The 27,298-nt window shown below is 37.4% G+C and overlaps 1 protein-coding gene and 1 long non-coding RNA gene across 6 annotated transcripts in view; one reads left to right on the top strand and one right to left on the bottom strand.

Moving 5' to 3' along the window:
* The window catches only part of LYPLAL1 (lysophospholipase-like 1), a 38,866-nt gene extending 37,998 nt beyond the window's left edge, over positions 1–868 (bottom strand). For 3 of the 5 annotated variants that reach the window (XM_011929444.1, XM_011929445.1, XM_011929448.1), the window contains exon 1: positions 718–868. In XM_011929444.1, coding sequence (XP_011784834.1) covers positions 718–808 — 91 coding nt within the window. In that variant the 5' untranslated portion in view covers positions 809–868. Of the gene's footprint in view, positions 1–372 lie in introns of all 5 variants that reach the window. The other 2 variants (XM_011929447.1, XM_011929446.1) reach the window with 2 other exon arrangements.
* On the top strand, positions 738–25,433 carry LOC105502791. The gene is made up of 3 exons (XR_001000402.1): positions 738–1,234; positions 19,397–19,476; positions 25,341–25,433. It is a non-coding gene; the product is annotated as an uncharacterized LOC105502791 (long non-coding RNA).
* Positions 25,434–27,298: the final 1,865 nt, after the last annotated feature.

Raw genomic sequence — 27,298 nt, 5'->3', positions numbered from 1 at the left:
AAGTGATTACAGATGAGTGTTAAGAAACGATACAGCATTAAGTACACGTTACTAAGGGTAAGCAGTGGAAGATACCTGCCCCTGGGGCTCCTGCCCCTGTAGTCTATCTTGGAAGTTTAATGACACAGGCGGGAAAGGGGAAGGAAGGAAAGAGAAGCAGGAAAAAGGAAAGGGAGAGAAAACACTCCAACCATGGCACAGCGGGTTACAGAAAAGAGATACTCTGTAAACAGTATCTAAGATTAACTGTGAATCTCAATTGTCTACATTAGTATGGGAGCCTGCAGAAAGCAATGGGCAATTACGACTGAAAAATCTCTAGTAGCTGATCATGAAAAACACTAAATAATTTCCCTCCAGCAGAAGACTTACCTTACTAACTTGCTCTGTTTAAACTTGGGGCGAGGAATGGGGAGGTGGTAAAGGTTGCACTGGAGAGAATGTTGTGTGGACGGAGAGCCGGCTGAGCGGCGGGACACAAGGCCCCAAAGCGAGGGTGGTGGGGCACTAACCACCCGATAGAAAGAGGAAGATTAAGGAGAGCGGCTGGGGGCAGGTGGCGCTGCCCGTGCATCCACAGTAGGGGCTGGCGACGGGGGAGCCACCCACTGGGCCCTATTTGGGCCCGGCGACACCTCCACTTGGGCAATACTAGGGTAACCGAGGGGAAGTTGTTTCCCGAGCTGTAGAAAACCAGGACGTAAAATTGAAATCCACCTGAGCCATGTAGGAAGATCAGAGAGGCGCTATGCCTCCCAGCCGGCGACACGATACAACGCTGCAGAACTGACCCCGACGTAGCCGCCATAGCTGATACCACTGCCAGTCATGTGGCTCCGCCCCTGCGTTGCCGCGCGGGGCCGCGCACGCAAATACGCAGGCACGGGCGGGGGCACGCCCGGGAGTGCGCATGCGCACTGCGACTGGCCCGCTCTCCGAGGAGCTTTCGATACTTTGGGGTCACGTTTGAGGCAGTTGTAAGTGTACTGAGTTTAGTTTTGCTAATAATGGTATTCTACGTGTGTCAGCCTCGTATGGACTTCTGTAATGACTAATGGATATGTTTATGCCCTGAGCATTTGCTCTAGGAATTTTAAATGCAATCCCAAAACTCAAGATTACCTTATTTGGAGAAATTATTAGTGTTATTATGTTTAAAATGTAATAGATAGAGAGATATTTTACCTTTCACTTTGGGACTCGCACAGGATGTTTGCAGCTTTTGATACACAGGGTAAGGGAAGCATATAATAATAGCTTCTCTTCGTGTGTCTTACTTTTAATACATAGTTTACAAAGCAAATCTAATGAGATTCTACCTTATATACCCATTAGAATGGCTCTGTTTTTTGATTAAAAAAAAAAGAAAATAAGTATTGGTGAAGATGTGTAGAAATTAGAAACCTTGTGCATAGCTTATGGGAATGTAAAATGATGTTGCAGCAATAGAAATAATTTGGTGGTTCCCCAACAAGTTAAACATTGATTTAACATATGATCCAGCAGTTGCACTCCTAGGTTTATGCCCAAAAGAGATGAAAGCAGGAACTCAAATACTTGTACTTCAGTGTTCTATAGCAGCATTATTCACAAGTACCAAAAGGTGGAAACAACTCAAATGTTCATCTACAGATGGAGAGATAAAGAAAATGTGCTATGTACATATTGGAATGGAATATTATTCAGCCTGTGAAAAGAATGCGATTCGGATACATGGCACAACATGTATGAACCTTGAAAACATTATGCCAAGTGAAATAAGCCAGACACAAAAGGACAGATACTTGTATGATTGCACTTACATGAGATATCTAGAATTGGCAAATGCATAGAGACAGAAAGTAGAATAGAGATTACCAGAGGCTAAGGGAAGAGGGGGGTTGGGAGGTTGTTGTTTAATGAGTACAGAGTTTCTGCTTAGATAGTGAAACATTTTTAGAAATGGACAGTGATGATGGTTGTACAACATTGTTAATAAGTGCCAGTGAACTGTACACTTAGTAAATTTTGTATGTATTTTACCATAATTTAAACAATACTAAAAAATGGAATTATTTCCTCTATGAAAGCCAAAACATAGGTATCTTTTAATACTGAAGGCAGTGGTCCCAGCAGGTTGCTCTTTCCTCATGTAAAATTCAACAAAATAACCCAGTAGAAGCTTAAGTGACATTAAACACTGGCCTTCCATTCATTATAGTCTGCATCACATTTAAGCAACTACGACTTATCTTTTATTTGTTCCAGGTAATGTAATCACCCTACTTCCAGGTAACTAAACTGTTTACTATCAAACATCAGTTGCCAAAATCAGCTCTAAGCTATCATGGTGTTGTATTAATACCAGTGCCGTCAACCAGAATGGTCCTAAATGCCATTAGTTAACCAGATCGAAAAGAAATTCTGAGTCATTTCTCCAAAGCCCGTAGATCTGCAGCTGAGAGTTGTATAAGTAAAATCCCTAAGAAGGACAAATGAGGGTAGGCTGAGCTCTGATAGTCAATTCTTTAAAAATGCCTCTGTCTTTTGACCTGCCTTCCCCATATAAGTTCTAGATAACCTTCCCTAGCCAGGTGAGAAGAGGGCAGTGTTACTAGGAAAGATCACTTGGAGCTATGCCAGGGAAGGCTTTGAGTTCTACTCTTAGAACTCCATTTACTACCAGAAAATCTTACTGTACACCACCCCATGCTTTTGAGACAGCAAAAAATGAGAATATAATTAAGAGTAATGATTAATAATAATAAGCAACTAATATTCATGGGATTCAGTAGGTGCCAAAAACTGTCATAAATTAATTCCAATAAAACTCAATGCTATCACTATCCTCTTTTGTCGACGAGGCTCAAAGAGGTAAGAAACCTGGCTCAAAGTCATAGTGCCAGTCAATTGTAGAACCTGGATTCACATGCTGGACTTGACTCCAGAGCATAGGTTCTTAACTATTACCCACATTTACACATGAGTGCACAGAAATAAAGCAAGGGCATGTCCCAACTCTTATTTCAAAAACAAAAGTCCGGAATTTGTATTGTGGGCCTTTATAATCTCTATTAGGTGTTCCTGTTTTTCTTTAGTTTTTCCCAAGTCTCCTGCTATTAGTTCCTGATTTGTTCTTCCAACTATTCTACCAGTTTAAACAGGTAGATAAGCAGGTGGTAGATATCAGAAGCAACCTTCTGTATTCTGAATTTCACCGAGAACTCCAGCCTTCCCAGATTCATTATTAGAATGAGCCAGATTCTTCCAAACTTAACTCAAGTGCTCTTTTATTTCCAGTGATTTAAATGCTTAGCTATTGTTGCTATGCCTTTTATCTTTATTTGTGTATAGGACAAGTAAAGGTTTTACATTACTATATTTAGAGATCCCATCTGGTAGGCAAACTGTTGAACAAAAATGTGTTGTTCCTTTCATGTTACTATACTACTTTGAAATGTAATTAAGTTTCAGGATGACTATCGCTTCTTTTGTGGTGGATCTTTTGCCCTATTGAAGGTGGGGGAATATTGTCACTGGAAGAGTCCTATTCATGCATTCTTTTACTCTTTGTATAGCTCCTAATTATTTTTTGTTGCTACTCATTTGCTTTCTGCCAACCTATATGCACTTCCTTTTGGTAATTTCAGTTCTAAACTTAAAAAAGCAAGTAGGCTGGGGCGCGGTGGCTCACGCCTGTAATCCCAACACTTTGGGAGGCCGAGGCGGGCAGATCACGAGGTCAGGAGATTGAGACCATCCTGGCTAATACGGTGAAACCCCGTCTCCGCTAAAAAAATACAAAAAAATGAGCCAGGCGTGGTGGTAGGTGCCTGTAGTCCCACCTACTTGGGAGGCTGAGGCAGGAGAATGGTGTGAACCCAGGAAGCGGAGCTTGCAGTGAGCCAAGATCGCACCACTGCACTCTAGCCTGGGTGACAGAGCAATACTCTTGTCTCAAAAAAAAAAAAAAAAAGCAAGTAAATGAAATAAAACAAAAGAAAAAGAAAAAAGTCTCCTATTTTGCAGGGTTTCAATATCTATTAGGATCTAACGATATAAATGGCAAAGTCGGAGTTTAGTTTACTGTTCTTCAGTGTTTTGAGAAATGCTTTAGGCCACACTTGGTTTTCAAAACAGAAAAACAATTGAAAGTTCAGCCATTAAGATTGGTATATTTTGCCTGAGTGCAGTGATTCACTGTAATCCCAGCACTTTGGGAGGCCAAGGCAGGCGGTTCACTTCAGGCCAGGAGTTTGAGACCAGCCTGGCCAACATGGCAAAAACCCATCTATACTAAAAATACAAAAAAAGTAGCCAGACATTGTGGTGCATGCCTGTAATCCCAGCTACTCGGGTGGCTGAGACACAAAAATTGATTGAACCCCGAGGCACAGGTTGCAGTGAGCCAAGATCTCACCACTGAACTCCAGCCTGGGTGACAGAGCAAGACTCTGTCTCAGAAAAAAAAAAAACAACGAACAAGATTAGTATACTTGGTGTTTTCAAATGATAACAGTTAAATGAAGTTGCATTAGTCATGCAGACAGTATACAGTTACCCATTTGTTGTTTGGCTCATTCTTAAGCATCAAACAATATCCTCTCTATTGGTTAGTTTTCATCTGTTGCATCATTCAGAGACAGAGAGAGAAACACATATATATAAACAATACATACATATTGCACAAAATGCTTCAGCTTTAGGTAATTTAACATTTTTTCATAGATTAACAAAACGATTTTTTATACATTCCCCCTGTCCATTCATGAAAGAAAAACTAGAAAAAACTTAAAGGTTTTGAATTCTTACAAAACAGCAAAACTATACTTTTTAAAAATGAGATTATAAATTTTAGTGTAACCATTGCTTCAGTTCTGAGGACCTTAATCTTTTTCAGTCCAGTCTTTCTAGATAGAGATGTGGGTCGTTCCTCTACTTCACCTTACTACTAGATGTGCATGGTCTCATTCTCTTTTTAGAGCAGATGGGTCACCTGGGGCATTGTGAGATGGACTGAGATGACATTAGCATTAGGGGTAGGGGAATACATGAGCTCCTCAAACACAGACCAAATGCAGCCTTGGAGAATGGATAGTGATTACTCTGTTGGATTATTAACAGTCAACGTGATACACACCAAAGCAGTGTGTAGGCCCTAGAGGAGGACAGTGAACTTTCCTCCCTTGGGTTCAGGCTACAGGGTCAGTGTTTATGCATGGACACCAGAACAATGTTCTTTGTGTTGCCGTTTGTCTCCTCTTTTCTGGAAAATGGGTCTTCTTCCATTTGAGCACCTCTCATGACCAGTTCTCAAATTCCTAAGTTACCCTCTGGAAACACTTCTTATTCAACTTCCACTCAGTGCTTATATGAGTCTCAGGAATCCCTCCTGCAATCTTCGTATTTGTCTCTGTACTCTAGAACCTATTAATTTTTTCTCTATAACAAATTTTGAGACTTTTAAAATCCAAGGCAAGAATCAACAGCAACTCCTAATCAGGTTTTGGGCCCTTGAGGGCAGGCAAGTTCAAATCCTCCCATGAGATGAGGGGAAGTCGTTGCATTGCATACGTCTATTACAAAGAAAAGAAATAAAAGCCGAAAGAGTAATTTCCCTATGAATACACTCTGAATATCTACTGTATTTTGCTACATTCTTTTAACAGAAGATAAGATAGGTAGTTATAAAAAATATTGAAGTAATGAAATGATAGGCGTTCCTGTTCCAGCTTTGGGGATGACAAGCTATTAGACAGGCCATTTAGTCTCTTTGGACATGTTTCTCCAATTGTGAAATAAGGGAGCAGGACTTGATGGAGAAGCCCCAGGTTCTATGAATCTGAGATCCTGAAAGAATTTAAATATGTGACATGTGCCACTCATTTATGAACATACCTCTGATATTTAACTCTGCTTTTAAAATAATGGTTCAAAACTCTTAATTGCACTATATAAACTTTTAGTTAGTAGTATGAGAAAGATCAGCACATGTGCTTCTCCTTCCTCCTTGTATGGCTGAGTTTAGCAGACTTAATCTCGTACTACTCTTTCTGTGATTACTTTTAAAAGCCAGGAATAAAAGTTTAAAAAAACTTTAAAAAAAAGATATTTAGAAAATATGAAGTCAATTTTTGCAATTTGAAAAGTGGAAGCGCACTTTATTCTGAAGTAGACTGTTTTCAGGATGTGTCTGCATATGTGCATATTTCTCTGTGTATATATATGAATATTTTCTATATATGTATAATTGGCATCAAGGTATGACAATGGATTTTCTTTTGTCATAATTATTATATGAAGAAAATCAAGAAGCTTTGAAAAATTTACCTTAGTTTATATTTGAAAGGCAAATTAATACATTTATTTTGTCTTATCGTGTTTCCAAAGAATTTACTTTCTTATAGATCGATGGCAAAATGTCAGTCTTCGGGAGCAGATATTCTTTGTGTAGGTTAAAAATGGATGCAAGTGTATATACCCAAAAGTATTGAAAGCAGGGGCTCAAAGATATATTTGTACACTCATGCTCATAGCTGTGCTATTCACAATAACAAAGAGGTGGAAGCAACCCGAATGTCCATCAACAGATAAATGGGTAAATAAAATATTGTATATACATGGAATATTGTTCAGCCTTAAAAAGGAAAAACATCCTGTCACATGCTACAACATGGATGAATCTTGAGGACATGATGTTAAGTTGAATAAAGCAGTCACAAAAAGACAAATACTGTATGCTTTCCCTTATATGAAATATCTGAAGTAGTCAAATTCATAGAAAAAAATAGGTATAATGGTGGTTACCAGGAGCTGGAGAGAGGAGGAAAAGGGGATTAGTACTTTAATGGATATAAATTTTCAGATTTGCAAGATGACAAAGTCCAGGAGATTTGTTTCATAACAATATGAATATACTTGACACTACTGAACTGTACACTTAAAAATGGTAAGATCATTTTACATTATGCGCTTTTTATCACAATAGAAAAAGGATGCAAGTGACAAGAGAAGTTTAAAGCAATGATTATTCAAAATATTAGTTTGTCATTCATTATATATTTTCATTCATATGCATTTATTTAGTTTTCCTTCACAGGGGTTAACAGAATAAAATAATATAAGTGAAAACAAATATCTTTATTAGGTACTCTTGCAAACCTGAAAACCCATACACAATTTCAAAATCATTGTAAGCAAAATCATCATTGACCTGTGGTACAAGGTGCGATGGATTTGAGGTAGGAGAACCTAGGATTGAGTACTTTTCCTGCATGGCTAGCCCTGTGAACTACTAAATTTTAATTGCCTTAATAGCAAGAACTGTTTTATTTCTTTGTATCCTCCCTAAATGCCTAGCACAGTGTCTCAGATGTTACTTGTTGGAGTTAAATTATGCTTTTAATTGAGTTATATTTTGAATAGGAAGGATGAACAAAGAGAGAAGTGCTACACTCCTCTGGCATCTACTTGTTACTCTGGCATGTAAGCAGTAACCAGAGGTACACAGGTGACAGGCCACCTCTTGGAGAAAACCAGCCAAGGCCAGGGTCAGGAGCACAATATTAGGACTGGTTTTCAGCTTAGTGTGGGAAGCAAAATTTTTGAAAATTGCAAAGCCCAATGTCAAATCTTGTAGTGAGAACCAAGCAAAGCTAGAACATGACCCTGAGCAAGAGATAACTAGATCATAAAAGACAAAGAAACAAAAGAACCATAATATAGGAAGGCTGGTAGCTTAAAGTGTGGCATATGTGATTGGAGTACCGAGGTCAGTCAGCCAATGAAGAAGAGACTCTCTACCATGGCAAGGCAATTAAATTGATGATGATAATGGTATGGGGTATTTATAGTCTCATTTAAGATTTAGCTTAAAGTTACAGACCCTCTCAAGTGAAAGGGAAATCAATATATACCCCCCCCACACACACACGCGCACACACACATTGCTCTGAATGCCTGTTAGAGGGTTTGTGAACCCACCAAAGCTAATGAGCGGACCCCTTGAAATTGGTGGATCTCAGAGTGTGACTCACCTACCTCGTACTTTTATACTTTTGAGGGCAGAAACACATAAAATTAATGGCCACAGGTCCGTTCCAATTCCCAACAAGGCAAAGCTTATGAGAGGTCCTGTGCTTTATGTCTTCAACTAAATCAAAGCAGTACTGTTTACCTGGTGCTAGCTACAACTGTCCAGTTTAGTTAGTATAGTAAAAATAATTAATTTTTATGGTGGTTGTCTCAGAAATATGTCTATTATATGTACCTATCAGTAAAAAGTTTTTAGAACATCTCTTATGAATGTGTATTTTTTAATTTATAAATTATATGAATGCACTACTATAGTAATGCATTATGTGCATACTGAACATAGAAAAAAGTAGAAATGTAAAACAGGGAAGAAAGGTAAAATACAAACAAATTCTTTTTTTTTTTTTTTGAGACAGAGTCTCGCTCTGTTGCCGGGGCTGGAGTGAGTGCAGTGGCCGGATGGGTTTACGCCATTCTCCTGCCTCAGCCTCCCGAGTAGCTGGGACTACAGGCGCCCGCCACCTCGCCCGGCTAGATTTTTGTATTTTTTTAGTAGAGATGGGGTTTCACCGTGTTAGTCAGGATGGTCTCGATCTCCTGACCTCGTGATCCGCCCGTCTCGGCCTCCCAAAGTGCTGGGATTACAGGCTTGAGCCACCGCGCCCGGCCAATACAAACAAATTCTAATGTTTTCTTTCTACATGCCCAAAGAACTGTCTTGTACACCGTTAAGGTGTAGTAATCCTATTTAGAAAATACTATTCTTTAGGTTAATTATGCATATCAAAGCATGGAAATAAAAGCAAGTAAGGTCATTTTGATAGGAATGCCTCATTTTAAGAAAGTATAATTTATATCTCAAAGTCTAAATTTTCAAGATAGAGTACATATAACTTATATCTCAATGAGTGTCTGTTTCTGTGACCTTCTTGCAGTCAAACCAGATATTTTTTTCATTTTCATTTCTCGGTGTCTACAATAGCATTCTTCGCAGAGTTGTCTTTTTAAAAAGATGCTTTTACAGTGCATCTAATATAAGGATTGATACCCTTTTTCCTAAAACTCTTTAGGAACACACCTCTACTTATGTTCCCAGTTTTATATCTGGTGACATCCGGTCTTACATTCTGCTTTTTACCACGTTGAATACCAAGTGTTAAAAATGTGCTGTGCCACCTCCTGTCCCTTCACCTTTGCCCATTCTAATCTCAGCCAGGTGTGTAGCCCTCCTCTATTTACTTCTTCAACTGCCTACTCATTCTTCAAAACTAAGATCTGCTGTTTCTTCCTTTGATCAGTCGTCTTCTGCTGGCTCTTAGCAAGCTCAGCTACCACTAACATAGCCATTTGCACATTTGACTGTTTACTTTTCTGCCTTTCCCTCTTTATACCAACATTGTGGGCCTGAGAAACAATAATATAAACAAAAATAAAGAGATTCTCTTTAGTGTTGGCTCTGTGCTAAGTCCTTAATCATTCTCTCACTTAAAAATAGGATGCAGGTATGTGTGTGTGGATGTGTGTTTGTAGAAATAATTTTTACTTATTTTTTCTCATATTGCTTATTAATTTATGCTCACATGGTCATTATAGAATGCATAATACACAAAGGACATTCACAAATTATATTAACCACATGTCTCAATAAGAAAAGTATAAAAGACAAGCAATTTAGTTAATAATTTAGATTAAAAAAACACACTACACATCAGTGTTTGGAACCTTAACTGACAATCTCAGCCGTTGCTTTAATATGTACAAATGACAGAGTTTGAAAAACTGTTTATCCAGGTATTTTGTTTCTCTTTTCTAACAATTTGTATATTCTTCTTGCTAGCATTAAAATCAAAATGGAAAAACATTAATAATGTTTTATTTATGAAGACAAGTGAGTTGACTTTAATAAAAATATTGATTCATGTCTTGCTTTTCAGTAAGAAATACCACCCATGAAGTCTGCTGGCACTTGCTGCTAGTAATAATATAATTTCAAGAAAGCCAGAAAAAGTGCATACCTTCCCTTGAAAAAGTGTGAATTATTTATTTTTCTTAATAGAAAATGTAAAGTGCATCAGTGTTTGGCTGATAACAATTTAACAGCATATTTTTACCTAGAAAATGGAAAACATCAAAAGGGCTTGTCATAAATTAATATAAACCATAATAATTTATCTCCCTTTCTATAGAGAATAGGCATATAATTTAAAATCTAAAAACAATGAAAGGATTAGATAATAAATTACATTCAGCTTTCATTAATATAGCTATTCTTTCTTTTTTTAAAGAGAAACTTCACCTATGCTATACAGATTTCAGTCTTCCTCTTCTCCACAAAAAAGTATCCTATTTATGTAGGATTTTTACATCATGCAGATGGAGGTGATAGACAAAAAAGGTATTTTTCATGGTTATTGAAATCATATATACTAACAATTTCGCTCTGTTGCCACTCTTGTTAGAGAATAGTTGAGTTCAGTCATATGGCATGGTTAACACCTGGAAGTCACTCAAGGTAATAACTACCACGGATTTGTTGCTTATTCAGAGGAAACATATCAGAATGGAAGTAAAGAAGGCAAACCTTATGTCTCTTTTGACACACAAGGACTCAGATCTCATCATTGTCTTTACGTCATCCATTGTGCCAGTAAAAAGATCAAACTGTCAATAAATATGTTCTTTGTCTTAAAAGAAACTTCCAGAAAATGTAAAAATTCACTGCAAATGAAATATCTTGATTATTTCAGTTCAAACAGGACATGGTTTTCATTTTGACCCATGGCCCTGGCCACAAACACAAGGTGCATGCAGTTTTTTCTACAATTTGTGCTTTGTGTAGAGCACCAAGTTTCTCTCATAACGTTATTAACCACACTTGTTCATTTCTGAGTATGGGAAAAAAAATACAGAGTGTAATATAAAAAGTTTAGCCATACTCTTTATACTGAATAGCAGTCATTTAACTGTGTTCCACAGATCTCCAAGGCATTTTCAATAGTATCAATCTAAGAAGCTTTTCTAGGAATTTCTTTAAATCTGGTTTAATAATGACGACATTTTCATTTTGTCCCTATGACTATTCCTATAGATTCTATGGCATTTAAAAGGTACATATGAGCTCAAAAAAAAGACACAAATCTTGTAAAGATCAATTTTTTTTTCATTTAAATAGTGGCCTATGTCACAAGTTAGAAAAAAAGTAAAGGTTTTTCTTTACATACAAAGCTTATGCTAATTATGGCAATTATTTTGGGATCTGTAACTTAAAATGAAGCCCTTTGAAGGCAGAACTTTAATTTGTAGCTATGGTTCTTGTTCTCAGAAGCTGTATGTGTTTTTAATTATTGTCTTTATTGACCAGTGATTGGCTAAATCCTTTTCTCAAAAGACATCACCACATTCCACATTACTGTGTTTCTAGCTGTTCTGCTGATATTTCTTGCCAGCCTCCCACGTTGTTTGAAGAAGTACTTACTGCATCTGTAAGAGTGTGTCTGTCAGGATCTTGCTATTTGCAGTTCATTCACTTAAACTCATTGAAGCCTTTAGGGTATATTGTGCCTAGACCAGTGAAGATGTATTGTGATCAACATAATTTGAATTCAAGTGGATTAAAATCTCATTGTAAGGGATACAAAATCAGCAATAACTCACATGCCCAGATGTCTCATTCTAATGCAGAATTGTCCAGTATTCACCACTTGCCAATGTGAGCAGGAGAGGCTTAAAAAGTTTTTAATAATCTTTCCTTCCAGAGTAAAATCAGGAATTAGTATCCCAGAGATTATGTGGAAATGAGACAAACTTATCTTCACAGTGTAAGTCATCCTCAAAGTTCAACTAGATACCAAAAATTTAGTATCTGTTACCTGATGATGGATAATTACCTGAGGATTAGTAATAGAAACTTTTCATCAAACTTAATCAAGTTCATTAAAATGTTACTAGCACTGGTAGATTGCCTGCTACCTTGAGCACTGTTACAGAAGTTAATTGATAAGTCTGTAATCTTGAAAAACTTGTTAGAAACTACTACAACTAACTAAAATTGTTCCTGTTTTTCCATTTCCATGATAGATATTTAACATTAGTAACAATAACAGTAGTAATAGGCTGGGTGCAGTGGCTCATGCCTGTAATCCCAGCACTTTGGGAGGCCAAGGTTGGTGGATCACCTGAGGTCAGGGGTTCGAGACCAGCCTGGCCAACATGGTGAAACCCCATCTCTATCAAAAAAAAAATATATATATATATAAATTAGCTGAGCATGGTGGTGGGCGCCTCTAATTCCAGCTAGTGGGAAGCTGAGACAGGAGAACCGCTTGAACCTGGGAGGTGGAGGTTGCAGTGAGCTGAGGTTGTGCCATTGCATTCCAGCCTGGGGAATAAGAGCCAAACTCCATAACACACACACACACACACACACACACACACACACACACACACACACAGAAAAGAATAGTAACAATAACGGGAATGAATTTCTTCCTGGAAATCATCTGCTATTTGCAGAATCTTCATCTGTTTGTGAGGGAAAATACTGCAGTGATACATTTTATTGAATTATGGAACATAAAAATGGTAATATCACACAGCTTATGTAACTCAGTCTTGTATTGTGGCCTTTAAAATACACTCAATATGCTCAGATACTTTTTGGGAATTTGAAAAAGGTCACTTTTCAGTGGCTTCTTCGTGTGATTCCACATTTTAAAAGGTGCAACCAGAATTTTCTTACTTGGTTCCATTATTTACTAATCTGCACATGATTTAGACTACCAAAATGGTACTTCTCTTAAATGTTAGTTATGCTTTTTGGGCTTCTACACTAGTATTTATATTTTTTGTCATTACGTATTACTACAATGTGTTATTCAGATGCTATGAGTACTTTGACTATATATTGGTTGAATTCATTGAAAACTTTATCCAATGAAATAGTATAGAAAGTTCATAATTATAATGTATTATGCAAAATGAGAGATAAATCAGACTTAATTCTACCTTTAAGGAGTTTACATTTAGTAAGGAGATACGAGATGTACACCTATAATATAAGGTAATTAACAATAACTGATATAATAAAACCATAGCAATTTTTTTACAAGTTCAGAGGAGAGACTGTATTTCTAGCTGTGTAAATTCAGGGAAGGCATCTATGGAACAGATAATCACAGCTCTCTAAATACGATAATCAGGAATTCCCAGCCACTTGAGTCAACAGCACCTAGAAGCCTTCGGGCAGGGCTTAAAGCTGCTCTGTGTCCTCTCGTTTTACCGAAGTTTAGTGTTTTCCTATGGGAAAGGAATGTACCCTACCAATGCACCCTTATGCCTCTCTACCTTGTTCTGGCTGCAGCTCATTTATTTCAAGCCCTGTGTAAAGGGTTTTTTTTTTTTTTTTTCCTTTCTACGATTGATTTGGGATCTTTTGCTATAACAGCATGTTCTCTGTGATTTATTAGGCCTGCGTGACTTGGGTATAGTAAACTTGCAATAGACATGTACTGATTGAATGTTGAATGAGTGACTAGTGAGTGATTGAGTGAGAGAGTGAATGAGTGGGTGAGTGACCATCAGCTGGGAAACAAACCAGCCCAAGAAAAACAGCTGGGCCCTGACTATATTATGTCATGTAAATTTCACAAAAACTCTTAGCATCATTCTTTGAACTCTGTTGTAGTTATTCAATAAATAATTGTTGGACATGATGTTCCTCAAAATCCTCAAGTTGTACACTCATATTACAGTATTTACATTGTTAGGGAAAGCTATCTCTTTGTGAAAGGGATAATCCTATTTCACTACTGCGTAAATAGATCATTATGTAGTGTTTCCAACCGCTTTCCTAGAAATAACCCCTTCGAGGTTCAAAAAGGAACCAAAAGTGATTAGATTTTACAAATGTTATGCCACTTCATACTACATATAGTATTCAACGAAAAGAAAATCCCAGAAGACAATTCTGTTTGCCCTATGGGCCTACCATCATAAAGTCTCATTGTTACAGCATCTACATTCTGGCATTTGTTTGTCAAAAATGGAGTGGAGGTAAAAGTATTCTTTTTGCCAGTTTATGTGATGCCATAAAGCAGCATTTTTCATTTTTCAACACTTATTAGCTCAGCTCCCCAGCTGTGTAGCACCACGCCCTGGTGTGAAATTGAGAGAGAGAACTCTGAAAAGTTTATATTGGCTTAAATTTATAGCTTTCTTTTGGGTGGGGGAAGGGACTTTTTAAAAGGACATTGTAATTTTGTGATGTTGTATTATAAAACCTCTATAATATGAAATAATAGCTATGGGAATAATTATCAGTATATTGTGTTTGACTCCCCTAAAGCAATATTAACGGCTCTGTATTTAGAAGAAGAGTGAAGTAGGAAGTTTTTAATTAATTGTAAATTAGTTGATTGACCTGTTTAATCTAAGCACTTTTATATCCTGAAAAATGTACAGCTGAGTGTCTTACATGAAAAATATGTTCAAATATGTGAGTCGCAGACAAAAATACAAGCTCAAACTCCACTTAAACAGTTGGATTTTGACATAAAATTATTTGTATAATTGCTTTAAAACTTTATATCTCTTGTTTTCTGGAGAGCAATTTCAAAAAGACAAAATTAAATTGATTTCACTGAAGGTTTGGTATGGTCACCAGAAAATGGGTTAAAACAATTATTGTAGCATGATGTAGCACATTAAAATGAAATGATTGACTACAAGCTAAAAGTTTTAAGACAAACTTAATCCTTGGCTGCTTCTCTCCTGCTCTCACATGCACCCTAACGTGACAAACAAGGCAGAGATTTTTAAAACATTTTAAAAACTACATCTTGAGTGAGACACTGCGAGTAAACTCAGATCAAACTTCTTATATTTATGTTGTGTGAAAGGCTTAACTATCAACACAAAATCAGGTTTTTAGCTTTCTTCTAAGTAATACTTTATATTGGAAGTAGAGTGGACGAAGAAAGAGCCTTTACACATCCTAAATAAGCTTGAAAGAGATGCACAGATATCTTTCCAGCCAGGGTGGGAGGGAAGATCCGCGAGTCAAGACTTGCACGCTGCCCAGGCTGGCACTGACAGTACATAAATACCTTCCTGTACTATCAGAATGAACTGAAAGCAGCCTTAATTGGCTTGATGACTTTGTTTGCACATGTAAAATGCAAAGTAGTAATTGTATATCTTCTAAAATAATCTTGAAATTCCAGAGCTGTCTTCAATTCAGTGAGCTCTTTCAATCTCTGTAATCATAATCTTATTCCAGATAGAAGACTAGGACATTGGACATTTCAGCAGGCATTTTAAAAAGTGACATTCAGCAGGCATTTTAAAAAGTGACAACACTAATTTTTATGCCAAGTGTAAGGATTATTCTTTAGAAATAAGTGAGACATCTTAAAGAGAGCTCACTGATGCCCAAATTCTATCTTTTCACCATGGTTGTGAGGTACAAGGAAAGGGCAGCAGCTGGAAAATGAGGCTGGTATACAGCCATTTACAGAGAAAGACTCATTTTGAGTACAAAGAACTGCATCTGGAAAGAGGATAAAGTGGTTTCACAGACAGCACCTGGTAGTTTGAACAATAGAAGAAAATAGGTACCATCACTCAAATAAAATCCGGCAAAAGTTACACCTTGGACTTCTCGACCAGCGTTAATATGTAGCCATATTTTTACTTGGGAAGACACAAAAGACAGGCTAGGATTTAGAAATTCATCTCAGATCAGAGGCCTTTTTTCTATTTTTTTTTTTTTTTAACATAGGAGTGACATGTTCATGTTTGTAACAGGCTAGCTCTGGCACATAGAAATAACAATAAGAGTGAATGAGAGGCTATAAGACGACACTCATTAGTAATCTTTTTCTGTCTTTTTTTTTTTCTTTTGAGATGGAGTCTTGCTTTTTTGTCTAGGTTGGATTGCAGTGGCTCTTTGCAACCTCCACCTCCAGTTTCAAGCGATTCTCCTGCCTCAGCCTTCCGAGTAGCTGGGACTACAGGCATGTACCACCACACCCAGATAATTTTTATATTTTTATTAGAGATGGGGGTCTAACCATGTTGGCTAGGCTAGTCTCCAACTCCCGACCTCAGGTGATCAGCCCGCCTCAGCCTCCCAAAGTGCTGGGATGACAAGCGTGAGCCACCGCACCTAGCCCTTCAATAGACTGAGAAGTATGGGAGAGAGGGCAGATTGGAAAGGTTGAATGGTGTAGGACTTTGTTATCCATTTGACTTGGAGATGAGGTATAGGAAATAATCTAAAATGGCTATTTGAAAGTGTTCTGGTGAAGATATTAACAAGTATAAAGAATACAGATGAAGAAGCAAGTGTAGAATGAAGATAATTAGTTTAATTTTTGGTGGGTTGTTTGAGGTGTTAATGGGAATTTGGTGACAGCTGGGAATTTTGGTCTAAAGCTCAGATTGGGGATAGAAATAAGTTTTGGGTATAGTCTCCTGGTGTGCCCGTTTCCTTAAAGTGCAGTATTGGGGTGGGAATTACCCGATTTTTCAGGTGTTGTGTGTCTCAGTTCTCCTGGCTAGGAAAAGGGATTCCCTTCCGCCTTGCGCTTCCCAGGTGAGGCAATGCCTCGCCCTGCTTCAGCTCTCACTGGTCGGGCTGCAGCAGCTGACCAGCACCGATTGTCCGGCACTCCCCAGTGAGATGACCCCAGTACCTCCGTTGAAAATGCAGAAATCACCGGTCTTCTGTGTCGCTCGCGCTGGGAGTTGGAGACTAGAGCTGTTCCTATTCGGCCATCTTGCTCCGAAGTCATTAGCATATAGGAATCAGAGAAAACTACAGGAATTGAAAAATCACTTTGGGAGAAAATTTGTAGGAGAAGAAAAGATAACTTAGAAATCATTTTTTTGAAACCCACATTTAAAAGCTAGATCAAAGAAGACAAATTAGTGAAAACCTCTCAGGAGGAATTACACAAGTAGAAGGAAATATGGTGGAATGTCATGAAAGCAATGGAAACAGTTGTTTTAAGATGTAGGTGAAAAACTGCAGGGTGCTACAGAAGGATGAAATGAATCCATTGGATTTAGCAGGTAAGGGAGAGGTGACCAGAAAAGTTTCTGAGAGCAGGTTCAGTAGAAATGTGGGACTCGGGGTCAGATTGCAGTGACTCAAGTTGGGAATCTGGAATGAGAAAGTGTACACAGCAAGTGTAGTCTATTCCTTTAAATAGTTTACTTGTAAAGCGAAGGAACAGACACGGCTGGAAAAAAAGGTATTTTAAAATATGGGGATGATGCTAACTTGTTATAAACTGACAAAAGAAGCTGAAGGAAAAGAATAAACAGAACAATCACATGCAGGAACTCAAAGATGAAAGGGGAAGGGAGCCAGAGCCTGGAAGAGCAAGGCCATGCTGCTTCTAACACTAGAAAGGGAAGAATGGGTAAAGAAATAGAGGTAAATCTGAATGTGAGAATAGAGTACACCCTGCAATGACCATTTTCTAAGAATAAAATAGAAAGCAGATTAGATGCTTAAAAACATAGAGGTTTAAAGGAAAAGAGAACTGAGTAAGAATAGGGAATAATTGCTAATTCACTATAAATACAAACAGAATATTTAAAGGAGCTAATCAATATTGTCATTAAATTTGTACCAATAGCTTCTGGAAATAAAAGAAGAATAAACAATGTATTGATTCTGTTTTTGGAAATAGCAAGGCAGGAAGTCAAGGTGGGGTGGAGCTATTAATGAGACTGGCGAGGATGTAGTACTGTATTGGTTTAATAGGAACAGAAATAAAGCCAGAAAAGGCAAATAGACAGGAAAAATGATGAGGTAAAAAAGCCTGTAGATCTTCAGTGGGGTCTCTGAGCCAATTTAGTGGGAATGAAGGAATAAGAGAGATGAAAGGACAAGAAATGACATATTAATACATTGAAAGTTAATTATTTCAGACGTAAGATATTATGATACAGAGTATGGTAGTGTAAGAAGGCCCCAGACTGTTAGGGTTTTAAGGGTGGCGAAGAGCAAGTATATTCTGTGTCCAAAGTCAAAGAAATGGAGACAGGCTGGAAGAGCGCTCATGAGGCCCAGAGAAAAGGGAGGTCCAGTTGGAAAGGAAGCAGTGACCTGTCTGGAACAGTAGCTGTGTGCTGAAATTTAAAAGAGAAAGATATCTGTATTTCTTTTTTAAACTGATAGACTGAGCTAATTACAGAAGGATTTGAAAACCTATTGCAGGATGAGAGCTTTTATCTAGTGGACAATTGGAAACCATAACAAAATGTTAAGCAGCAGGATGCCATGAAGAAAGTGATGTTTTTGACACATTTACCTGGATGGAGACTGTGGAGGGGATTTCAGAGAAGAGGACTCTACACCTTCAGAGTGTCATCAAGGGGCTCAGAATAGAGGAGATAGGAGGTCTGAGCTTGGGAAGTGACGTGAATCCAGACAGCCCCAGTTAACAGATGACAGGATCTCATGACAAATCGTACACAGGGGAGATACAGAAGGAAGAGTTAAAGTGTTTCTAACGTTTCCAGGCTGGGACGCCAGAAAACTGTCTTTCTATTAAGAGATGTGGGGAAATTAGAAAGGAGAGGGTGGGGGTGGAGAGAGGGAGCCAGGGAATCAGAAGATCTGCTCCGATGCTTCTTGTTTGTGTTATGAAAAAATTAATTTCTTATGAATCCACAGGATGTCAAAAGCTCATAAACAGAGTTATTATCATGTTGTTTTCTTTTATTAAAACTGATGTGTGCCAGAGCAGTACGCTGCTGAGAGATTGTCAGTAGCAGATATCAACCTGGTGTGAAGAAATCAGAAGTTGGGTGCCTCATTTGGTCATTTGGAGAAAAGACTTCTGGTGAACAGGCTCTGTTAATGATGTCCGTGTTCCAATTAAAAAACTTTTTTAATGGAGGATAATATGAAAAAGACCATTTAATCACACCTTGATTTTTTTTCAGTCACAGCTGCATATGGGTAGCAGGCACCATGCTGAGAGCACTACCTTTGATTGCAAAGCATAAAATTTTTACAGGCTTTTTTTCCCCTAATAAGTTAAAATTTGGGGTCTCCTCTATGTTGCATTTGGGTAGTAATCTGGGACAAAATATTCAAAAGTGTGTAAGTGGGCCTAGTTCAAATATTTTTTTAAAATCATCTTTGATGTTTCCTAGTTACTTAGGTTGTGGAAAAAAGTAGATTAATGATTATTTTAAATGAACTTTACAGTGTAATAGGTTTAAAATTGAGCTAGATAGATCTGTAGTAACTAAGAGTAATGAAAATATTTCTTGAATTGGTTGTTTCATAGCAGAAAAATGACAGCATTTTATTATATTTTTGGAATTTTTTTCTAAAATATTTCCTTTAACTTTATTTTTATAGAACAAGAACGTGTCTTTTAAGAGCATGCGGTTTTATAATTATGTGGAAGTATGCTACGCAAGGGAAAAAAGGCTCTTGCTGTACGTAAATTTTGCCCTAATTACTGGACCATCAAAAGTGAGAATAAACGTTGCCAGTATTGGCTTGTGTTTTCCTCTTGTGGAGTAAGATCCATAATTTTCCCCACGTAGAGTGTGATTTTCAGAATTTTTACTTTATTTTTATATCTTGAATCTCTGATTCTTCAGGGATTCAGAGAGTCATTGAAATACCTTTTCTAATTATTTCTAGAATAAAGAGTAGTAGTAGTGGAGTAGTAATAGTCGATTTAAAGCATTCTCTGTATCTCCCGTTCTTCTGCATATGTGTCTCTGTGCCCAAATCTCTCTCTCCTTTCTTCATAAGAACACCAGGCATTGGATTTAGTGCCCACCCTAAATCCAGGGTGATTTACACCTGAAATCCGTAACTAATCACATCTGAAAAGACCGTATTTCCAAACAAAGTGACCTTCTGAAGTTCTGGGTAAACATGAATTTTGGGAGGACAATGCTCCACCCATTAAAAGTAGTAGTAATCATGTGTTAGGCTTGTATTATTCTATGTTTTGAAAGTAATCAGCCAGAACAGCTGTAGAGGGGAGGGCCTGCAAGGGTGAGTGGCCAAAAATGTGGAGGCTTCAGGATATAACACAGGAAGTGGTCTGGCAATAGAGCTGTCCCTCAGGCCTTGCATGTTCCGTAGAGTATTCACCAGATGGACCCGCAGCAAGATCCTTGGCCTTGCATATGTCTTCCAAGATCCCGTGACATTTCTATATGTGGAAATATAGTCAGCAAGTTCTACCCTGATACCTAAACTGAGTTCACCACATACTAGACTAGACCAAAAAAGGGGTAAAATGAATGTAGAGCTTAGAAGCACACCAGTTTAGCCCCTCATTCAAGTGTCATTGTTTTTCTTAACAAATACGCTAATAGCACCTAACACTTGTGAAGTACATGTTTACTCATCGAGCGTCACATTTATAAGCAAGGTGGAAAGGTGAACTGGGATTCAGAGATTTGTGAAAGAACATGGGGCTCATCAATGAGTCCAGTGTTTCCTCAGCATCTGCTTGATTCTAGGCTATGGCTAGGAGGTCCGTGAGCCAGAAACAGATTAAAGGTTGGCTGATTACTGATCCAGTGGCCATTCATTATATCATATGTCTTATGCAGTAGTGGCCATGAAGCGGGGCTCTGGGGTTGGAATCTCAGTTGTTCTATTTGCCTCTCTGAACCTTGGATGTTTCATATGTAGATTGGGAATGATAATAGTAACTATTTCATAGGCTTGTGGTAAAGATTAAAACAGTTTATGGAAGTACAGCACTTAGAACGGTGCCTGATACATAGCAAGTATTCAACAATATTCAGTTATTATTACTGCTCTACACAAGGAAGTTTAGTTGAACAAGAATGTGTATATCTTCCTTAACCTCAAAAAGGCGATTATTATTATCAATACTAACATATTTGCATAGTGCTTGCAATTTGCATTTATTTTCATATAATCCTTTTAAAAACCATTCGATTTAATCAATACAGTTAGTTATAGGTTAAAAAAACTGCACTTCAGAGAAGTAAAGTGACTTGCTTAGGTACACTGAGTTAGTAACAGTTCTGGACTGAAATCTATGTTGTCAGTCCTATAAGCCACTCCTTATATATTAGGGGAGAGGGAAAAAAGTTGGTGAATATACAGTAACTCTATCCTAAGCTCAGTAATATGGAAATTGAACTGAGAAGCATCTTATGACATGGAAGATGAACTGATTTCAAAGTCAGAAAACTTGCATTTTGGCTTCTTCTCTGACATTTGAGCTGGAAAATGATGTCCGTGCTTTTGCAAAGTCAACTGACTATTAATGAGATGAATCCTCACTCCTCAGGTCCATGTGATATGTTTCAAATAGTAGAGCTCTGAGCTGTTAACATGCAAATCCTTCATTCACTTGCTGAGTTTGTATTTTCTGGAAAACGGCAGAGTCTGGCTTGTGGAGCAAACATATTTGTATAATGTGCTGGTTGCCATGTGTTTGGGAGAGGTTCTCATGCATTGCTGTTGATGCAACAAGGATGGAGCTTTTAAATGTTGATACTATGAAAATGTAATGTGATTGGACTTGGACAAGTGCCTGAACAGACCACCCATCATATTATTTTGCTGCCAAGCAAATTCAATTGAAGGGCTTTGAAGTTTCTTGATAGCGAATAATTCACCTTTCATTTTAAATGCATGCTGAGTTGTACTGAAATATTCATGCTGAAAAGTACTTTTTGTTGCATATTTTTTCAAAGAACTTTCCCTTTTTTCACTTTTATTTTTAGGATTTACTTTGAAAAAAAAAAAAATCCTACCTTGTTGAGGGAAAGAGAATACTTGGTTTTAGGTGTACCATGAGATTTAATCATTGTTTGAAGGTGATCGCTCAGAAGAATGACCTACTTTGTGACCTTTCCTGTGTTTGTTCACCAGGTCTAGTGACTGGAATTTGCCTTATTCCATTACTTCTTGCCCTGCTATATGCTCTTCCATATTCAGAGGAAATTCTCCCACTGACGACTAGCGTTTTACCTGGCATGTAGCAGGCATTTAATACAGCTTGATCATTTGAATTGTATGTCCCATCTCAGTAACACAGGTAGTTTTGGGTCTTAGCTCCCTTCTTAATTTAACTGTGCCCCTGGCTACTGAGAACAAAGTTTCTGTTTTGAGAACATCCCCATTACTCTCACACTTTCCTTCCCCCACACTGAGAACCCTGATTTCCTGAGTGACAGCTCATACTAAGATTTACCAGAGCCACCTGCTCCAAGAAGTACAGTTGTGACTGGAGTGTAGAGGGTGTGAGAGCAACTAAGCAACCATTATTTGGGAAATACTATGAAATCATATCTTCACAATTGCTTACAGTAACTCACAGCTAGAGAAGCACATCATTAGTTTCTTAGTTGGAAGTCTTCTTATGGCAGCACATGATCTCTTTTGCCCTTGAACTCCCTAGGGCTTTTTTCTTTACTATCTTTTCTTGTTAGGCAGTTTTTGCATAGTGGTTAAACGTGGATTTTAGAACCACATTGCCGGGGTTTGAACGGCTCTACCACTTACTGTGTGATCACAGGCAAGTTACTTTCCTTTTTTTCCTGCTTCAATGTTCTTATCATAATTCTTATTATGAACCTAATAACATTACCTAATAAGTAGGACTTAATGTGAGATTACATAAAGTACATATTTATATAACTATAAAACAAAATCTAGTGTAAGTACTCAGTACATTGTAGCCATTATTAGTCACAACTTCCAAACAGCCGTTAATCTCCCACCACTACAATAAAATCTCTGCTGTTAAATTCCCACAGACATGCAGTCTTAGGGGTACAGATGGGATGCTGAACAAAGTTCAGAAGCAAAGGAAAAATTTAGGTCTCAAGAAATCTCGGAATAGAAGCCATCATTCATGTCCCTGACATTCACTGGAAATAAAACGGGTAATTTTATTATGATAATTTTCTTAATTGGTGATTCCAAACTTTACATGCACAGAATCTCTTGGTGAGTTTATTAATATGTGAAATATTTGATATGTTTGAAGTGGGGCCCAAAAGGTACATTTGAAACAGGGTCTCAAATGAGTGAATGATGCAAATAGTCCACAGATCACATTTTGAGAAAGCTTTTCTAGATTTTGATAAGGTACCGCTCTCCTCTTGCTCATTCATTCATTTGATATTTGTTCTGAATACCTGCGATGAGCAAGAAATATCATGCCTGGAGCTTTGCAGGCTCCAAAATGAATTAAACACTGTCTTTGTTTTCAAGAAACCAAAAATATAGTGAGGAAGATATGTCACACATATTTTTTAAGTTTTTAAGGAAATGAACGAAATGCACTACATATTTTCTGTAGCTGAGCAGTGTGATTAGAGGGCAAAACTTGATCAGTGGGGTTAACATAAGAATGAACTCCCTAAACTCACAAGGGACACATTCAAGAATCGTGATTTAAGAAAATGAATCACAATATTTTAATAAAATGGACCTAGACTAAACTATAAGGTCTAAAAAGTTTTCTATACTAGAAATGTGAGAATGTAAACGGGGAAGGTTTGGAAATGCCCATCAAAGCGGACCCTCAATTAGCATAACTATTTTCTTACTTCATCTTTAACATTTGAGTCTGTGTTTGCTCCCAAAGTATGACCATGAAGAACTTTTCCTTCCCTGTGTGCATAAATGATTCCGTTCCTAAACCCACCACCAGGAAAATCCTGAGGAGAAAGTGTCGCATCCAAAAGTCATGTACAGTAGGATGGTGCTGTTTCTGGCAGCCTCCTTGTAACAATTAAAATAGAATAAACCTTTTAATTTCTTCTTCTACCATTATATCCTCAGCTCTTTGATGAAAGTCTTATTTACCCTTGCAACCTGTTCATTTGCAAGTCACTGTGAAAGTGAAATTACTGGCTGGGCTCAGTAGCTCACACCTATAATCCCAGCCCTTTGGGAGGCTGTCGCGGGTGGGTCACCTGAGGTCAGGAGTTCAAGACCAGCCTGGCCAACATGGTGAAACCCCATCTCTACTAAAAATACAAAAATGAGCCCAATGTGGTGGTGTGCACCTGTAGTCCCACACACTCAGGAGGCTGAGGTAGGAGAATCACTTGCACCTGGGAAGTGGAGGTTGCAGTGAGCTGAGATTGCACCACTGCACTCCAGCCTGGGAAACAGAGTAAGACTCTGTCTCAACAACAACAACAAGAAGAAGAACAACAACAAAGAAAGTGAAATTACTGATTTTAACAATCATGTTAAAATGATGATTGACATTTTTCTGATTGGGACCTCAGGCAGTATCTAATTTAACTATAAAACTTGAAATGGAAATTCAGAGAACTGAGTGACCTGTGTAAGGGCAAGTAGCTGAGTGGTAACAGGTCTCGGTGTCTCAAATCCAGGTTTACTGATTCATTATTCTTTTTAATAGGTCAGTGGGCTCCAAACATATTTATGATCATGCATCCCTACTAGTAAAACAAAATAAACATTTTGAGCCAGTCCTTCCAATATCTTTGTACTTACGTGTAAAATGTTTACATGTGCTACTAACTAGTATATTAATCAGATTATACAATATGTTTTAAAAATACATTTTTAAAGGACAAAATTGAAAATAAATAGTATACAGAAGATGTAGAAATTTTTTCATCTCCCTGCTTTGGAGCAAGGCCACTCAGACTTTTATCTTAGTAAGACAAAATGATTTATGTCATTTATGTCAGGGAAATAAAAAGTCCTTAATGGTTATAAGCAAGGGGTAGCGTACTTCCATCCCTAGTGCCTTATTTCCACAACACCTTGGTCCAGGAATGTTTATTAAACGACTGGCTCAGGACTCATTTCTGCACATTTTTTTTCACTGTAGCTTTTTGTTGTTGTTAAGTTATACCACTCCAGTTTGATAAAAGAAAAGATTAAGACCTTTTTTTATGAAACTCAGAAGGTAAATTTTATGCTGTGTATTGAAAAGTGCATTTTTTTCTCTAAATACCACACATACCTGTTTCATCTCTCTTTAATTCCTGGGAGAGCTGATGAAAGAGAGCTGTTTTTCTCCTTAGGAATTTCCTTCAGATTATTCTTATTTCAGTACACTAATCTTCTGTTTTTAAGTTTCTTCTACAGAAATTACACATATCTCAAAGCCAGAGGATTTTTATTTCAAATTTTCAAAGGGTAGCAGAAGGAAAGGAATGCCTTGAGACCTAAGATCTTGTTTCCAAAGGAGTCCTTAGAAGTAACAGGGAAGGCTTGGAGTTTGGTAATGAAGGAGGTAGTGGGAGTGGGTGGAGGGAAAAGTAGATATCAATATAAGCAGATTATCTCTAATGTTTTACAGAGTGTTAAGGGTCTTTATAAACACAAACTGCAAGGAACCTGGGATCTGACAGCTGTGGGAGGAATGCCTGTGAGGAAGGAGGAGGAACAGAAGGTGTGGTTGCTAGTTTCCAAACAACAAAAAAAGAGATGTCAGCCATTTTAATGGAAAAAATAAAGCCCCACAGGATGACAGATGACGGAGCACAACTAGCCAGCATTCGTAATGCTGGGACCAAATATCTTTCATGAAACACTCAGACACAGATCTTTAGTGTATGTTTCCCTGAGTTGGTAGAGAAAGAGAATGGATTGATCCCGTGCTTTATCAAAGATGCTGGAGTTAGACTGGAAAGTGAAGGAATAATTAGCTTGTGGAAATATCCATTAAACAGATAACCTTATACTTGTTCACTCAGACCCCAGAGAGAGCCAGGTAAAAATTTCCTTCTTTTTCTCTCTCTCTACATAAACACATAAACAAATTATAGTAGGTAAGTCATGGGAGATTACTGAATTGCACTGCTTAATTTTCTGAATTTACAACTGGGAGAGAAAAGCCTTCCTTTCAGAATCCTTGATGAGTGAGCTGATGGCAGTGACAGCACTTACCTTGACTTGTGTAAACAAATAGGACTGATGGGTGGCAGCTAGTCCTGACTCATACAGGTTTTGTACCATCAAAGGTTTATATCCTCTAAAATAAAAGTGACAAGAAAGAGAGTGAACTATCAGAATAATTCCTCCCAGCTGCAAGATTTGGAGCTAGGCACTGTCAAAGGCAAAGTGTGCCTGATCCAGTTAAGAACTCTCTCATTCTTTATGGAATTTGAGTATTAAATGAAGCCCCAAGATTTCTGGGTTCAGGTTCCAATTGTTTACTAACTAAAATAAAAGAACCCACAAAACTGTTCAGGAGGCTTTGTGCTTCAAATCATTCTTACCAAACATGTTGATGAGTTAAGTATAAATTAATCAGAAACATATGGTTCAAATTTCTGTGAAAATCCACAGAGTATATTAAGGGAATTAAAGGGAAATGTGTTAGGCCAAACATATTTAAGAATTTGACAAAACTGAAATCTACCAAAATAGTTTAACATGTTCTGGTGTGTCTATTCCAGTTTATTCTTTTTTAATAGTGTGTTTTCTCAAATGCCTTAAACTTGCATTTTTATATGATGTGATAAATCCATAAATAATTGTAGCATATAATCATGAAGTTACCAATCTAGTTCTTTATATGAATCTGAAATAATCAGATTTATCACAGCAAATGATGCTATAGTTAGACAAAATTCAAATATATAAAAAAATTAAGGAATTTGGACCAATCACAAATAAGCTAAGTTGTGAAATGGTGAACTCAAAGTTATGTAATTTATTGAATTTAAGTCATTTCAAGCATATACAGTCTTTTAATTTATTCATCACAATTTAGTATTGTTTAAAGCACTGTCCATAGGTGTTTTGGAGCAAGGAAGATTTTTAAAAAATAAATAAATCAAATGTGGCTCAAGCCTTCAAGGAAGATAGAAGACTTTAGGTAAACTATGCTAAATTATCATAAACTCAGAGATATGATATTACTTGCTACATAGTTTAATTATAAATAATATTATAGAATTTCTTTTTAAAGCGGCTCTTCTAAAGTGAGGAAAAGTTTATTATTGCCCAAATAAAGCATTCATAGAGTTAATATTCATGTAACTTAGCGTATTACAGAAGACAAATTTTTCTCACTCTAAAAACAAGTGGAAATTATCTTGTACTTAAAGTCCTTAAACATAGTCTGACTTTTTAAAATTAACAGTGCTTCAAGCTAAAGAAGATTAGGTTAATCAGATTTTGTTATTGTCAGACCCTATGATATTTTAGGGTCCTTTAGTGACTCCTTCTGATTTCACTAAAGAATATTATGCAAAAGTGAATGTATAAAGCATAGTGGGGAAGAAAATTTCTTATTTGTTTTCTAATATC

The sequence above is a fragment of the Colobus angolensis genome, unplaced genomic scaffold (assembly GCF_000951035.1).
Source record: "Colobus angolensis palliatus isolate OR3802 unplaced genomic scaffold, Cang.pa_1.0 Scaffold81, whole genome shotgun sequence".
NCBI lineage: Eukaryota > Metazoa > Chordata > Mammalia > Primates > Cercopithecidae > Colobus > Colobus angolensis.
This window is presented reverse-complemented; position numbering and strand designations above follow the sequence as displayed.